Source organism: Oncorhynchus mykiss, chromosome 17, assembly GCF_057628025.1.
Source record: "Oncorhynchus mykiss isolate SJ-2025 chromosome 17, ASM5762802v1, whole genome shotgun sequence".
NCBI lineage: Eukaryota > Metazoa > Chordata > Actinopteri > Salmoniformes > Salmonidae > Oncorhynchus > Oncorhynchus mykiss.
Genome location: NC_143038.1, coordinates 28,107,537 through 28,124,614, shown reverse-complemented (window position 1 = coordinate 28,124,614; position 17,078 = coordinate 28,107,537). Strand labels below are relative to the sequence as shown.

At 44.3% G+C, this 17,078-nt stretch overlaps 1 protein-coding gene across 1 annotated transcript in view; it reads right to left on the bottom strand.

Moving 5' to 3' along the window:
* Positions 1–17,078, bottom strand: part of LOC110493933 (copine-9) — a 202,659-nt gene that overhangs the window by 9,605 nt on the left and 175,976 nt on the right. Inside the window, exons 16-18 of the mRNA XM_090205168.1 lie at positions 16,767–16,894; positions 9,216–9,318; positions 8,992–9,049 (exon numbers count right to left, since the gene is read on the bottom strand). Coding sequence (XP_090061294.1) covers positions 8,992–9,049; positions 9,216–9,318; positions 16,767–16,894 — 289 coding nt within the window. The remainder of the gene's footprint in view (positions 1–8,991; positions 9,050–9,215; positions 9,319–16,766; positions 16,895–17,078) is intronic.

The following is a 17,078-nucleotide window of genomic DNA, read 5'->3' as shown; positions in this document are numbered from 1 at the left end:
TAACAGTCTGATGGCCTTGAGATAGAAGCTGTTTTTCAGTCTCTCGGTCCCAGCTTTGATGCACCTGTACTGACCTCGCCTTCTGGATGATAGCGGGGTGAACAGGCAGTGGCTCGGGTGGTTGATGTCCTTGATGATCTTTATGGCCTTCCTGTGACATCGGGTGGTGTAGGTGTCCTGGAGGGCAGGTAGTTTGCCCCCGGTGATGCGTTGTGCAGACCTCACCACCCTCTGGAGAGCCTTACAGTTGAGGGCGGAGCAGTTGCCGTACCAGGCGGTGATACAGCCCGCCAGGATGCTCTCGATTGTGCATCTGTAGAAGTTTGTGAGTGCTTTTGGTGACAAATTTCTTCAGCCTCCTGAGGTTGAAGAGGCGCTGCTGCGCCTTCTTCACAATGCTGTCTGTGTGAGTGGACCAATTCAGTTTGTTTGTGATGTGTATGCCGAGGAACTTAAAACTTGCTACCCTCTCCACTACTGTTCCATCGATGTGGATAGGGGGGTGTTCCCTCTGCTGTTTCCTGAAGTCCACAATCATCTGTAGGGCTGTAGGGTATAGCAGTGCAGAGAGGAAGAGAGAGGGGGTGAAGGGACAGCAGGATGGCAGGAAAGTGGGGCAGGTGTCTTGGATAAACCCAGACATGTGGGGGGCATCCCCTGAGTCACTGACTTATACAAAGCCTTCTGCTCCCTTGAATGTCACACACATGCACGCACGCACGCACACACACACACACACACACACACACACACACACCGCCTTCTGTTTGCCATGAATGTTACACACAGGAACAAGCGTGCTTACAGAGTACACACACACACTCACACACCTTCTGTTTCCCATGAATTTCACACCCATGAATGTGTATGTGTACACGCAGGCGCAGGAGTGCTTGGTACACACTGATGATGCACATACGTTCACTCCACACACATATGCACACAAACATCTACAGGCACACAGGTGCATCCAAACAGATGCCCACATGCAGACTTCATGGGAACATGGGAGGCATTTTGGAGAGAGGAACATGGCATGATGGAAAGATTCGAAGAGGGGAAGGATAAGAGAGGAGAGGATGGGTATAGCAGAGGAGAGAGGAGAGGAGATGCGTTGCACTCAAGCATATGTGCGAGAGACAGTCTGTTTGCACAGGCTCCCTTTGGAGAGAAAGAGCTCCCAGTTCCCTCTGACTGAGCAAGAGGAGGATAAGAGAGCGTAGATGAGTCAAATACCCCTCCACCTATAGACCACTTAAAGTTATGCTGATTTCCCAACCACCACACAATCTGGAGCAATCAGTCAAACCATCACAAACCAATACTCTAGTGATTTAATTTATACACTTTTAAATCGCTCTGTCTCACACACACACACACACTAGAGACTCACACATAGGCACGAGCATGCATGCACACACATACACACACAACCCCTACGGCAGCTACCCCTGACCCCTCGCACAGCCCTGTGTAGTTTGTAATAGGTCCCAAAGAGACCCCCTTGTCGTTAGGCATGAATAAATTCCCCTTTTCTGCTTCCTTTCCCCAACTACCGGCAGTATCTTTAATTCAAATCACTTAGCCAATTAACTTTTGGAATAGGCATAATGCATAATAAGTGTGCTCCAGTGTTTGCACATTTACTTTGGGAGTGACTGCTTTGTTTTGCTGCTCTCTTGCTAGCTGAAGAGCTTCAGCTTTCCAGCACAACTCTTTCTCACTATGCCAGGAGGAGTGTACACAGCAGTGGCGGTCGGTGCCGTTTAAGATGAGGGAGGACGGACAATTTTTGTTGTTGTTGTTGATTAGCATGGTCTTCTTTCTATTTCAGGTATGTTTATCCACGCTTTGTTCCATTTGCTTCCGTTTAAGAAACGTTTTTCAACAGAATCGGCGGAATGAATACATCACATGAACACACGCAAATACAGTTCACATTCATAGCAGCCACATACAAACAGCATGATCACTTTCTAATCGACCTGGCCGGGTATCCTGGAATGACATTGACCTCATCCCGTCAGTAGATGATGCCTGGCTATTCTTTAAAAGTGTCTTCCTCACCATCTTAAATAAGGATGCCCCTCTCAAAAAATGTAGAACTAGGAATAGATATAGTCCTTGGTTCACGCCAGACCTGTCTGCCCTTGACCAGCACAAAAACATTCTGTGGCGTTCTGCATTAGTATTGACTAGCCCCCATGATTTGCAACTTTTCAGGGAAGTTAGGAACAAATATACACAGGTAGTTAGAAAAGCTAAGGCAAGCTTTTTCAAACAGAAATTTGCATCCTGTAGTACTAACTCAAAAAAGTTCTGGGACACTGTAAAGTCCATGGAGAATAAGAGCACCTCCTCCCAGCTGCCCACTGCTCTGAGGCTAGGAAACATTGTCACCTCCGATAAATCCACTATAGTTGAGAATTTCAATAAGCATTTCTCTACGGCTGGCCATGCTTTCCACCTGGCTACCCCTACCCCGGTCAACTGCCTGGCACCCTCCACAGCAACCCGCCAAAGCCCCCACCATTTATCCTTTACCCAAATCCAGATAGCCCATGATCTGAAAGAGCTGCAAAATCTGGACCCCTACAAATCAGCCAGGCTAGACAATCTGGACCCTCTCTTTCTAAAATGATCTGCCGAAATTGTTGCAACCCCTATTACTAGCCTGTTCAACCTCTCTTTCGTATCGTCTGAGATTCCCAAAGATTGGAAAGCTGCTGCGGTTATCCCCCTCTTCAAAGGGGGTGACACTCTAGACCCAAACTGCTACAGACCTATATCTATCCTACCCTGTCCTTCTAAGGTCTTCGAAAGCCAAGTTAACAAACAGATTACTGACCATTTTGAATCCCACCATACCTTCTCCACTATGCAATCTGGTTTCAGAGCTGGTCATGGGTGCACCTCAGCCATGCTCAAGGTTCTAAACGACATCCTAACCGCCATCGATAAGAGACATTACTGTGCAGCCGTATTCATCGACCTGGCCAAGGCTTTCGACTCTGTCAATCACAACATTCTTATTGGCAGACTCGACAGCCTTGGTTTCTCAAATGATTGCCTCGCCTGGTTTACCAACTACTTCTCTGATAGAGTTCAGTGTGTCAAATCGGAGGGCCTGTTGTCTGGACCTCTGACAGTCTCTATGGGTGTGCCACAGGGTTCAATTCTCGGACCGACTCGCTTTTCTGTATACATCAATGATGTTGCTCTTGCTGCTGGTGATTCTCTGATCCACCTCTACGCAGACGACACCATTCTGTATACTTCTGGCCCCTCCTTGAACACTGTGTTAACTAACCTCCAGACGAGCTTCAATGCCATACAATTCTCCTTCCGTGGCCTCCAACTGCTCTTAAACGCAAGAAAAACTAAATGCATGCTTTTCAATCAATCGCTGCCCGCACCTGCTCGCCCGTCCAGCATCACTACTCTGGACGGCTCTGACTTAGAATACGTGGACAACTACAAATACCTGGGTGTCTGGTTAGACTGTAAACTCTCCTTCCAGACTCACATTAAGCACCTCCAATCCAAAATTAAATTTTGAATGGGCTTCCTATATCGCAACAAAGCATCCTTCACTCATGCTGCCAAACATACCCTCGTAAAACTGACCATCCTACCGATCCTCGACTTCGGTGATGTCATCTATAAAATAGCCTCCAACACTCTACTCAACAAACTGGTTGCAGTCTATCACAGTGCAATTCGTTTTGTCACCAAAGCCCCATACACTACTCACCATTGCGACCTGTACGCTCTCGTTGGTTGGCCCTCGCTTCATACTCGTCGCCAAACCCAAGTCTATGCTAGGTAAAGCCCCACCTTATCTCAGCTCACTGGTCACCATAGCAGCACCCACTCCTAGCACGCGCTCCAGCAGGTATATCTCACTGGTCACCCCCAAAGCCAATTCCTCCTTTGGTCGTCTTTCTTTCCAGTTCTCTGCTGCCCATGACTGGAACGAATTGCAAAAATCTCTGAAGCTGGAGACTCACATCTCCCTCACTAGCTTTAAGCACCAGCTGTCAGAGCAGTTTACAGATCACTGCACCTGTACTTAGCCTATCTGTAAACAGCCCATCTATCTACCTTCCTCATCAACATACTGGTATTTATTTATTTATTTTGCTCCTTTGCACCCCAGTATCTCTATCTGCACATTCATCTTCTACCGATCTACCATTCCAGTGTTTAATTGCTATATTGTAAATACTTCGCCACCATGGCCTATATACAGTGCCTTGCGAAAGTATTCAGCCCCCTTGAACTTTGCGACCTTTTGCGACATTTCTGGCTTCAAACATAAAGATATAAAACTGTATTTTTTTTTGAAGAATCAACAACAAGTGGGACACAATCATGAAGTGGAACGACATTTATTGGATATTTCAAACTTTTTTAACAAATCAAAAACTGAAAAATTGGGCGTGCAAAATGATTCAGCCCCCTTAAGTTAATACTTTGTAGCGCCACCTTTTGCTGCGATTACAGCTGTAAGTCGCTTGGGGTATGTCTCTATCAGTTTTGCACATCGAGAGACTGACATTTTTTCCCATTCCTCCTTGCAAAACAGCTCGAGCTCAGTGAGGTTGGATGGAGAGCATTTGTGAACAGCAGTTTTCAGTTCTTTCCACAGATTCTCGATTGGATTCAGGTCTGGACTTTGACTTGGCCATTCTAACACCTGGATATGTTTATTTTTGAACCATTCCATTGTAGATTTTGCTTTATGTTTTGGATCATTGTCTTGTTGGAAGACAAATCTTCGTCCCAGTCTCAGGTCTTTTGCAGACTCCATCAGGGATTCTTCCAGAATGGTCCTGTATTTGGCTCCATCCATCTTCCCATCAATTTTAACCATCTTCCCTGTCCCTGCTGAAGAAAAGCAGGCCCAAACCATGATGCTGCCACCACCATGTTTGACAGTGGGGATGGTGTGTTCAGCTGTGTTGCTTTTACGCCAAACATAACGTTTTGCTATGTTGCCAAAAAGTTCAATTTTGGTTTCATCTGACCAGAGCACCTTCTTCCACATGTTTGGTGTGTATCCCAGGTGGCTTGTGGCAAACTTTAAACGACACTTTTTATGGATATATTTAAGAAATGGCTTTCTTCTTGCCACTCTTCCATAAAGGCCAGATTTGTGCAATATACGACTGATTGTTGTCCTATGGACAGAGTCTCCCACCTCAGCTGTAGATCTCTGCAGTTCATCCAGAGTGATCATGGGCCTCTTGGCTGCATCTCTGATCAGTCTTCTCCTTGTATGAGCTGAGTTTAGAGGGACGGCCAGGTCTTGGTAGATTTGCAGTGGTCTGATACTCCTTCCATTTCAATATTATTGCTTGCACAGTGCTCCTTGGGATGTTTAAAGCTTGGGAAATCTTTTTGTATCCAAATCCGGCTTTAAACTTCTTCACAACAGTATCTCGGACCTGCCTGGTGTGTTCCTTGTTCTTCATGATGCTCTCTGCGCTTTTAACGGACCTCTGAGACTATCACAGTGCAGGTGCATTTATACGGAGACTTGATTACACACAGGTGGATTGTATTTATCATCATTAGTCATTTAGGACAACATTGGATCATTCAGAGATCCTCACTGAACTTCTGGAGAGAGTTTGCTGCAATGAAAGTAAAGGGGCTGAATAATTTTGCACGCCCAATTTTTCAGTTTTTGATTTGTTAAAAAAGTTTGAAATATCCAATAAATGTCATTCCACTTCATGATTGTGTCCCACTTGTTGTTGATTCTTCACAAACAAATACAGTTTTATATCTTTATGTTTGAAGCCTGAAATGTGGCAAAAGGTCGCAAAGTTCAAGGGGGCCGAATACTTTTGCAAGGCACTGTATTTCCTTATAACTTACCTCATTTGCACTCACTGTATATAAACTTTTTGTTTTCTTTGTTTCTATTGTATTATTGACTGTATGTTTTGTTTATTCCATGTGTAACTCTGTGTTGTTGTATGTGTCGAATTGCTACGCTTTATCTTGGCCAGGTCGCAGTTGCAAATGAGAACTTGTTCTCAACTAGCCTACCTGGTTAAATAAAGGTGAAATAAAAAGAGCATTTACACGCTCTCCTCCTCTCTCACATTTTCCCTTCGCTTGTGGACAACACATCAGCTGTCTGTGACCAGGTGAAAAAACCTTTCCAAGCCAAACATTCATATCATAACCGCTAACCACTACACACAGCCTACATCATTGTCACCATGTTAGCTAGCTAACATCATTGTCAACATAGCTAATAGATCTAACGTATTAGTAAACCCTCTACAGTAATGCAGTATAGTGTACAGTCAGCAAACAGTTTAGTAGTTACACAGGCGGCCCTGGTGGCAATAAATTAATAAAACCAAAAGCTTACCTTGACTTGGAAGAGTCCCAGTGTTGGATAGCCATAGCCCGCTAGCTAACATAGCATCACTCTCTGTTTGAGTATGCTAAACTAGCTAGCTGCATTTGCTAGCTAAGTAAGTGAAAGGGAAAAAAATACTATAAAATATAGCTCTCTCTATCTCTCTTGCTTCTCCTTCATTTTTGAAAAAATGTATTTGTTCAAAACTGTTAATTAAACTATTCTCCTTCTCTCTGAGTCAACTACTTACCACATTTTATGCACTGCAGTGCTAGCTAGTTGTAGTTTATGCTTTCAGTACTAGATTCATGCTCTGATCCTTTTTTTGAACAGGCCTTTTGACCATAGGGCTCTGGTCAAAAGTAGTACACTATACTCTTAGAAAAAAGGGTCCCAAAGGGGTTCTTTGGCTTTCTCTAGAGGCAAACTCTTTTTGGTTCCAGGTAGAATCCTTTTGGTTCCAGGTAGAACTCTTTTGGGTTCCATGTTGGACCCTCTGGGGAAAGGGTTCTACATGGAACCCAATAGGGTTCTACCTGGAACCAAAAAGGGTTCTTCAAAGGGTTCTCCTATGGGGACAGCCTAGATAGCACCTTTGTGTAAATAGGGAATAAGGTGCAATTTAGGAAGCATCCACAATCCCGTTCCTTGGTTTTGCCATTGTCGAGTTATGGCTGACTATTGGCCAATATGGGGAATATATAGGGAATAGTGTGCCATTTCAAGATTGTGCAACAGCTGCAATTGCAACATTATCCAAGGATTGACATGAGTATGGTAGGCAGAGAAGGATATCACTCAAACCAAGTTCTCTGCTGCTGCATATTGTAACTAAAATAAAATGGTACCACAACAGAAATGGGACTCAAGGTACACTCTTAGAAAAAATGGGTTCCTTGTTTTTCCCATAGGAGAACCCTATTTGGTTCCAGGTAGAACCCTTTTGTGGTGAAAAAGGATATACTTAGAACATTTAAGTGGTGAAAGAGTTTAACGTAGAACCTTGCATTAGTGAATGAGTTCCAACAACAACAAAAAAACATTTTCAGAAGGTTCTCCTATGGGGACAATTAAATAACCCTTTATGGTTCTAGGTAGCACCTTCTTTTCTAAGAGTAAGTAACATGATAATGAAGTAAAAAATGCAAACATCCTTTGCATGAATGGATTGTTTTGTGCAGAGTTTGCCCACACATGGTATTATTATTCAGCTCTGCCGTTAACCTTCTGAGCTTAAGCTAGGTGACCCAGGTAACAAAGCCTCAGTGGAAGTCTGATATATCAGGTGTGTTAATCCGGCACCATATGGGGAAAAAATGGACTGAAACAGGGAGGGAATAGATGGGTTGGCTGACAACGTCACGAAAATTACGCACGTGCATCGATGTGGCCGGAAGCCACGTTTTTATGATTCTGAATGGTCAGATCGCAACAGTGACAAGAAGATACCATGTGGGGAATCGTAGGTGGCTCGTTTCATCTTGTTATTGATACCATGTCTTGTTTTGAGGTGTTTTGACTGATTTCATGTTAATGTTAATGTCTCAAATTCGCTAGCTAGCTAACCAACAAATGCAACAATGTTTTTGAGACAAGTGCTCATTGTGCAATAAACAGGATTAAATATAGTTTAAATGTTGTCAACAATCTAAGCCAACCCTGTCTGTGCCCCATAGTTGCTCATGTGCTGGATTTGTTGCTAAACAACCTACCCGTCTATTGCTAATTTCGTGTTCAATTGCAAAACGTTTTCCATTGCCCTACTCAATACGACCTAGGACTCACTTACTCTGAGTTCCTCTCCACCGAGAGACATGACACAGGAGTCACGACCTGTTACCAAATGAGACTAATGCTAAGGATTCTTTGGGAAGGGGGAAGGAATCAACACATTCCTCTTCCTGGAGAGCAACTGATAGTATGTTTTTTTATTTTTAGTTATTTTATTCCTTTTCTTTTTCAATTTTGGGAGTCGTTCTTTTAGGGTGGATCAGCTTTAATATTGCAGATAGATTGTTACTTCCATCAATGTAATTGTCTACATAATTTCCAATCCCCCCTATATTTTTGGGGTATATATAAACATGCATACACATACACATATATATATATATACAACTGATTTACCTCACCTGGTTCACCTTTTGGGTGGAGTTTGCACTTTAGGAGCAATGGAATGGGGTCAAATAAGCAAACTCCGCCTACCTGGTGCCCTAGGCAAACTAAAAAAAAACAACACTATTTGGGTGTGCAGGTTTTGGTTCTACCCGTACTCAAGCTGCTCTTCAGGATCAAATCAAATGTGTTAAAAGAGTAGAAGAGGGCTGGAGCAAAAGCCTGTACCGCTCCATACCAGGAGATGTGGGTGTCCTTGCTGTATGTCTATGATAGGGGGAGATACATTTGGAAGAAAGGGAGAGCAGGAAGGGGATTCACCAGTTCCTAAAACTTCTGGGAAGGAGATTGCAGTTGTTCTGTCACCTACCCTGCTGATCTTTAGTGCACTTCACAGACAGTGACACATTGACTGCCTAGCATTGAGAGAAGAACAGAAGCTGGGTCAGCACCATGCAATTTAAAAGCCCCCCCCCCACCGGACAGACACTTACCATCAAACTCAGCAGGACCCACTCCCACTATGATGATAGACATGGGCAGAGCGGCAGCCTGCGGAGAAAAATCACACACACACACACACACAAACACAAACACACACATGCACGCACAGGAAATGATATCATTATGACGTCCCGTGCCACATTTTGGGACACACACAAACTTAAGGCCCACCAATGTCAACAACACACATCACTGAGTTGTGATGAACACTCACATTGACCACAGCCTCCTTGGTCTGCACCATGTCTGAGATGACTCCGTCTGTGATCATCAAAAGGACAAAGTACTGGGATCCGTCAGTCACATCCTCAGCACACCTGCACGGAGCAACACAGCACAGGTTGAAACACAAGTCAAACCAAATCGTATTTGTCACGTGCGCCCTTCCCAAAATAGTAACACAAGAGGAATAAAATAAAATACACAAGAATGGTGCTATGTACATGGAGTACCAGTGCCAGATCAATGCGTGTGTGTGTGTTGTGTGAGTGTGTAATGTATGCGTGTGAGTGTTGTGTGAGTGTGTAATGTATGTGAATGTGTGTGGGTTTTGTGTGGGAGTGTCAATGTAGTGTGTGTGTGTGTGTGTGTGTGTGTGTGTGTGGGTGTATATGGTTTGTATATGTAACGGATGTGAAACGGCTAGCTTAGTTAGCGTGGGCGCTAAATAGCGTTTCAATCAGTGACGTCACTTGCTCTGAGACCTTGAAGTAGTAGTTCCCCTTGCTCTGCAAGGGCCGCGGCTTTTGTGGAGCGATGGGTAACGATGCTTCGAGGGTGACTGTTGATGTGTGCAGAAGGTCCCTAGTTCGCGCCCGGGTATGGGCGAGGGGACGGTTTAAAATTATACTGTTACATATATATAGTCTAGTGAGTGTGCGTAGGGTCAGTGGAAGGTAGAGTCATTGCAGATAGTGTGTGTACCATTCATTTACTATTTGGCAGTCCGGCTATTTTATTTAGCAGTCTGGCTATTTTATTTAGCAGTCTTATGGCTTGGGGGTAGAAGCTGTCTCGGAGTCTGTTGGTCCGAGAGCCGTACCGTTTTGAGCAGTCTATGGCTTGGGGGGCTTTGGCAATTTTTCGGCCCTTCCTGTCACGTTCTGACCTTAGTTCCTTTATTATGTCTTTGTGTTAGTTTGGTCAGGGCGTGAGTTGGGGTGGGTAGTCTATGTTCTTTTTTCTATGTTGTGTTTTTGTGTTTGGCCTGGTATGGTTCTCAATCAGAGGCAGGTGTCATTCGTTGTCTCTGATTGAGAATCATACTTAGGTAGCCTGTTTTCCCCATTTTAGTTGTGGGTGATTGTTTCTGTTTTCTGTGTCTTCACCATACAGGACTGTTTAATTTTCGTCTTTCACTTTGTTATTTTCGTGTTCAGTGCCTTTTCATTAAAAATGACGAACAGTTATCACGCTGCACATTGGTCCGATCTGTCATACTCCTCGTCAGAGGAAGACGAATTGCGTTACACTTCCTCTGACACCGCCTGATATAGAGGTCCTGGATGGCAGGGAGCTTTGCCCCAGTTATGTTCTTAACTGTCTGCACCACCCTGTGTAGCGCATTGCAGTCAAGGGCGGTGCATTTGCCATGACAAACAGGGATGCAGCCAGTCAAGATGGCCTTGATGGTGCAGTGGTAGAACTCTCAGCCTCTTGAGGGGGACAAGGCGCTGCCGTACCCTCTTCACGATTGTGCGGATGTTTGTGTACCGTGTTAAGTTTATTTGAGCTGTTCTTGTCATAATATGGACTTGGTCTTTTACCAAATATGGCAATTTTATGTATACCACCCCTAAGTTGTCACAACAGAACTGATTGGCTCAAACACATTAAGAAGGAAAGAAATTCCACAAATGAACTTTAAACAAGGCACACCTGTTAATTGAAATGCATTCCAGGTGACTACCTCATGAAGCTGGTTAAGAGAATGCCAAGATTGTACAAAGCTGTCATCAAGGCAAAGGGTGGCTTTGAAGAATCTCAAATAGAAAATATATTTTGATTTGTTTTTTGGTTAATACATGATTCCATATGTGTTATTTCATAGTGTAGGATATAGAAAATACAAAAAAATTAAGAAAAACCCTTGAATGAGTAGGTGTGTATCCATTCCTGTACGGGTCCAACTTTTTTGGCTGTGTGCGTGTGTGCGTGAATGCACATGTAGAGGGAGACTTTCTTCTGTCTTCTGGTCTTCTGTAGTAATATAGCATACACCTACAACTTTATGAATACCATTACACTAAACTGTGCTCGATTGGCAGATGTAATATTCCCAGGTAGTTCGTTATTACCACTACATTACCGACTATTCTGTTGTCTAGACTGATGACATAGACTTGTTGCGTTGTTTAGACTGTTGACATAGAAGTGTGTTCCGTTGTCTAGACTGTTGACATAGAAGTGTGTTGCGTTGTTTAGACTTTTGACATAGAAGTTGTAGCTGTCGTGTTTGTGTCTGAGCCGGTTGGCTAGTGCGTCTGCTTGTGGGACAGAGATGGCAGCTAATGGTAAGACTCCGCAGGGCGGACAAAACCCGCTGGCTGACTAAACCCGCTGGCTGACTGTTTGATTGGACGGAGACCCGCTGGCTCACTCTCACCGTCTGGATGGAGGGGGAAGAGGAAAAGAGTGAAGGGTAAATGGCACCTCTCTCTCTGTCGAGTAACATCCCATCCTCTCTATCTGTCTGTGTCTAGTTCTCTCTCACTAGTGTGTGAAAGTCTCTCTCCTTCTCTCTCTTACGTCCGTCCGTCTGTCTCTCACTATCTCTGTATGTATGTATGCATCTCTCTCTCTCTCTCTCTCTCTCTCTCTCTCTCTAACACACACAAAAAAATCAACTATTAACTTACATTCTACGTAGTATATCAACATTACAAGTGACATAAAGGGCAAGTCAGGAACGCATTGGAGAATGGTTGAATTAGCTGACATGCACAGGGAGAAAGATTGTGGGCATTTCACTACAATACATGTAGCCCCATTTCTGGAAACACTGGATGGGAGAGGTGGGTGTTATTAGATAACCAAAATATTTCCCCTAGACTCTTGTTTCTAACTCCACTCGAGGTGTGATGTGGTAGTTATTACTCCAGTCTCTGCTGCTGTGAGGAGTTATATTAGGTAAAGGAGCCCAGAGAGCGGCTTGATTCACCCCCACACCTCACATGTGGACACATCCACATGACTGGAGGGCCTTCCTCCTCCTCATCATCACCATCTCTGTCCCACAAGCAGCCGCATGGGCCAACCCGGGGTGGAGGATGAGCCAAACGAGGGTGGAGGAGGAGGATGACGAAGCATAATGAGTGGAATGGAGAGAGACTTTTGAGAAAGGGTGAGAGAGAGGACGGTGGAGAGGAGAGACAGAAAGAGAAAAAAATATATTATTAATCTCATTTCCTCAAACAGGTGCTAATCATCAGCTATATCATCATCATCATTATGCTAATATAGCACCATATTGAACGAGAATTCATGAAGTTCTTGCGTCCACAGTCGAGCCACAGCACCCCACTCTATTAAGTTATGCAAAAGAGATGCCGCATTCACTGGAAAGTATATTGCCATACTTATAGACACTCAGTATACCTAACATTAGGAACACCTTCCTAATATTGAGTTGCACCCCCACCCCAAAACACACTTCTATGTCAACAGTCTAGACAACGCAACACTTCTACGACAACAGTCTAGAAAACGCAACAATTCTACGACAACAGTCTAGACAACGCAACACTTCTATGTCAACAGTCTAGACAGCACAACACTTCTATGACAACAGCCTAGACAACGCAACACTTCTATGACAACAGTCTAGACAACGCAACACTTCTATGACAACAGCCTAGACAACGCAACAATTCTACGACAACAGTCTAGACCACGCAACACTTCTATGACAACAGCCTAGACAACGCAACACTTCTATGACAACAGCCTAGACAACGCAACACTTCTATGACAACAGTCTAGACAACACTTCTACGACAAAAGTCTAGACAACGCAACAATTCTACGACAACAGTCTAGACAACGCAACAATTCTACGACAACAGTCTAGACCACACAACACTTCTATGACAACAGCCTAGACAACGCAACACTTTCATGACAACAGTCTAGACCACGCAACACTTTTATGACAGGTGACATCAATAAGAGATCATAGCTTTCACCTGGATTCACCTTGTCAGTCTATGTCATGGAAAGAGCAGGTGTTCTTAATGTTTGGTACACAAAAAATAAACAGGAAGTACATAACAGGGCCATTAGAAAATGTGTTTCATGAAATACATACAACATTTTGGGGGATTTAGTTGTGAGAAATTGTGTATTTTTTACTAAGGTGGGAGGTATGAGACTGTAGTTTGGTGGAAATCCCCATCGACTGACAATGAGTGGTCACCATTATGTAGTTGAATGAAAATTCTGTTTAAACTGCATTCATCAATCTGACTCCACTATTACTGTATGTGAATAAATGCAGGCCCTGGGCACCCCTGTGTCGCTCCCTCTTTTAATTGACCGCTGTCCGACAAACATTATAACACAGTTTCCCTGTCACAATAAATCCATAGCACTTAAAAACCAAACACGACAATTGAATTAACAGTAACATTCATTTAGACAATGAAAGTTTTCATCAGTTTTCACACCTCTTCTTGTGTCAGTGACCCCAGGACTTTGCTGGGAACTTCTCGTCTCAGAGGATAAGGTGTGTTTCTCCTGTGAGACGCAAATATACGGTCATCCATCAGAACAGTTTCATAAAAGGCGATTGAGTCATCACGCTGGGTCTCGGCACCTGCAAGTCGCTAGTTGCGAGTTTCACCTTCTCTCGTTTTTCCACTACAAGACCTTAAGCAGCCCATTTAGGGAGAGTCTTTCCTCCTTCCTGGAGAATACCAAGATCACAATATCTTCTATAATTCATATTCTATGCTCTGCTTATTTCTATGGAAAGTATCCAGGGACACCTTTATAACACCGGAATACCAGTAAAACACTCACACAATGGCACATCTACTATTCCTTTCTAATACTACAACTATTACACCACATAATTAATTATGTTTATATGAACTACATGGTCTTCTCTAGTACTACAGTGTCCTATACAACATTCAGCAACACAACTCCTGACAAGTTGTAATGGTCACAAGGCCCCAGCTAAGCCAATTATTAAGAGTTTTGCAGTTATGTGGAACCTTTAGAGATGGAAAACAAACAGAAATAGAGCACACGGAGGCAGGGGAGAGCAGCTAAGCTAGGCCGTCAGTCTGTCAGAGTGAGAAGGAGTGCGATAGAGACAGAGACAGAGACAGCTCAGGGGAGAACATGTCAGAGTAACTCATGAGGGCTAGGGCAGCCTAAGGGTGGAATACTGCAGAGGAGAGGAGTGTGTGTGTGTGTGTGTGTGTGTGTGTGTGTGTGTGTGTGTGTGTGTGTGTGTGTGTGTGTGTGTGTGTGTGTGTGTGTGTGTGTGTGTGTGTGGTGGGGGGTGGAGAGTAAGAGAGTTTGTGTGTTTGCATACAGTATGTATTTGCATATAGTATATGTGACTCTTGTATCGTTTCAAGCAAGTCAAAACACATATGTACACTGAGTATACACAAACATTAAGAACAGCTGCTCTTTCCATGACATAGACTGACCAGGTGAATCCAGGTGAAGGCTATGATCCATTATTGATGACACTTGTTAAATCCACTTCAATCAGCATAGATGAAGGGAACTGACAACTGAGACATGGATTGTGTATGTGTGGCATTCAGAGGGTGAATGGGCAAGACAAAATATTTACATGTAAGAGCCTTTGAACGGGGTATGGTAGTAGGTACCAGGTGTACCGATTTATGTCAAGAACTTCAACACTGCAGTTAAGAAAGTATTTACAAAAATAAACTGAAGTAAAATATGAATAAATAAAAGGAAAAAAAAGAAGAAAAAACAACAACTAATAATTAAGGAGCAAAATAACAGTAGAGAAGCAATATACAATGGGTACCGGTACAGAGTGAATGTGAAGGGGCACCCGTTAGTCGAGGTAATTGAGGAAATATGTACATGTAGGTAGAGGTAAAGTGACTATGCATGGATAATAAACAGAGAGTAGCTGCAGCGTACAAAAATGGATGTCAGGAAGCTTGGCCTCAGTGAATGTACTGGGCTGCACACACTACTCTCTGTAGTGCCTTGCGGTCGGAGGCCGAGTCGTTGCCAAACCAGGCGGTGATGCAACCAGTCAGGACGCTCTCGATGGTGCAGCTGTAGAACCTTTTGAGGATCTGAGGACCCATGACAAATCTTTCTCCTGAGAGGGAATAGGCGTTGTCGTGCCCTCTTCACGACTATCTTGGTGTGTTTGGACCATGATAGTTTGTTGGTGATGTGGAGACCAAGGAACTTGGTGTCCACTCTCTACCTGCTCCACTACAGCCCCATCGATGAGAATGGGGCGTGCTTGGTCCTCCTTTTCCTGTATTCCACAATTATCCTTTATCTTGATCACGTTGGGGGAGAGGATGTTCTCCTGGCACCACACTGCCAGGTCTCTGACCTCCTCCCTATAGGCTGTCTCATTGTTGTCAGTGATCCTTGAGATATTTCTACAACTTGATTGGAGTCCACCTGTGGTAAATTCAATTGATTGGACATGATTTGGAAAGGCACACACCTGTCTTTTTAAGGTCCCACAGTTGACAGTGCATGTCAGAGCAAAAACCAAGCCATGAGGTTGAACGAACTGTCCGTAGAGCTCCGAGACACGATTGTGTCGAGGCACAGATCTGGGGAACGGTACCAAAACATTTCTGCAGCATTGAAGGTCCCCAAGAACACAGTGGCCTCCATCATTCTTAAATGGAAGAAGTTTGGAACCACCAAGACTCTTCCTAGAGCTGGCCGGCCCGGCCAAACTGAGCAATCGGGGGAGAAGGGCCTTGGTCAGGGAGGTGACCAAGAACCCAATGGTCACTCTGAAAGAGCTCCAGAGTTCATCTGTGGAGAGGGGAGAACCTTCCAGAAGGACACCCATCTCTGCAGCACTCCACCAATCAGGCCTTTATGGTAGTATGGCCAGACGGAAGCCACTCCTCAGTAACAGGCACATGACAGCCCGCTTGGACTCTCAGACAATGAGAAACAAGATTCTCTGGTCTGATGAAACCAAGATTGAACTGTTTGGCTTGAATGCCAAGCGTCACGTCTGGAGAGAACCTGGCACCATCCCCATGGTGAAGCATGGTGGTGCTGTGGGGACTGGGAGACTAGTCAGGATCAAGGGAAAGATGAACAAAGGAAAGTACAGAGAGATCCTTGATGAAACCCTGCTCCAGAGTGCTAAGAACCTCAGCCTGGGGTGAAGGTTCACCTTCCAACTGGACAATGACCCTAAGCACACAGCCAAGACAATGCAGGAGTGGCTAGCGGGACAAGTCTCTGAATGTCCTTAAGTGGCCCAGCCAGAGCCCGGACTTGAACCTGATCGAACATCTCAGGAGAGACATGAAAATAGCTGTGCAGCAACACTACCCATCCAACCTGACAAAGCTTGAGAGGATCTGTAGAGGAGAATGGGAGAAACTCCCCAAATACAGGTGTGCCAAGCTTGTAGCGTCATACCCAAGAAGATTCGAGGTTATAATCGATAACAAAGTGTGTGTGTGTGTGTGTGTGTGTGTGTGTGTGTGTGTGTGTGTGTGTGTGTGTGTGTGTGTGTGTGTGTGTGTGTGTGTGTGTGCTGTCATTCTCTCACCGTGCCACCTGGTTTATGACAGGAGCAAAGTTGGTGGGCCCGTAGAGCTGAACAGTTCGGAGACTCTGGAAGTAGGCCTCCAACACTCCCTCGATACCCACACAGTTTGGGTTCTCACTGTTGGAGTTCTGTGGGAAACCATGTACAAGAGAGACGGAGAGAGGGAGAGAGAAAGCTCAGATGCATCAAATACTAATGCATCAGAGAGAAAAAAAAATCTAATACTAATGCATCAGAGAGAAAAAAAAATCTAATACTAATGCATCAGAGAGAAAAAAAAATCTAATACTAATGCATCAGAGAGAAAAAAAA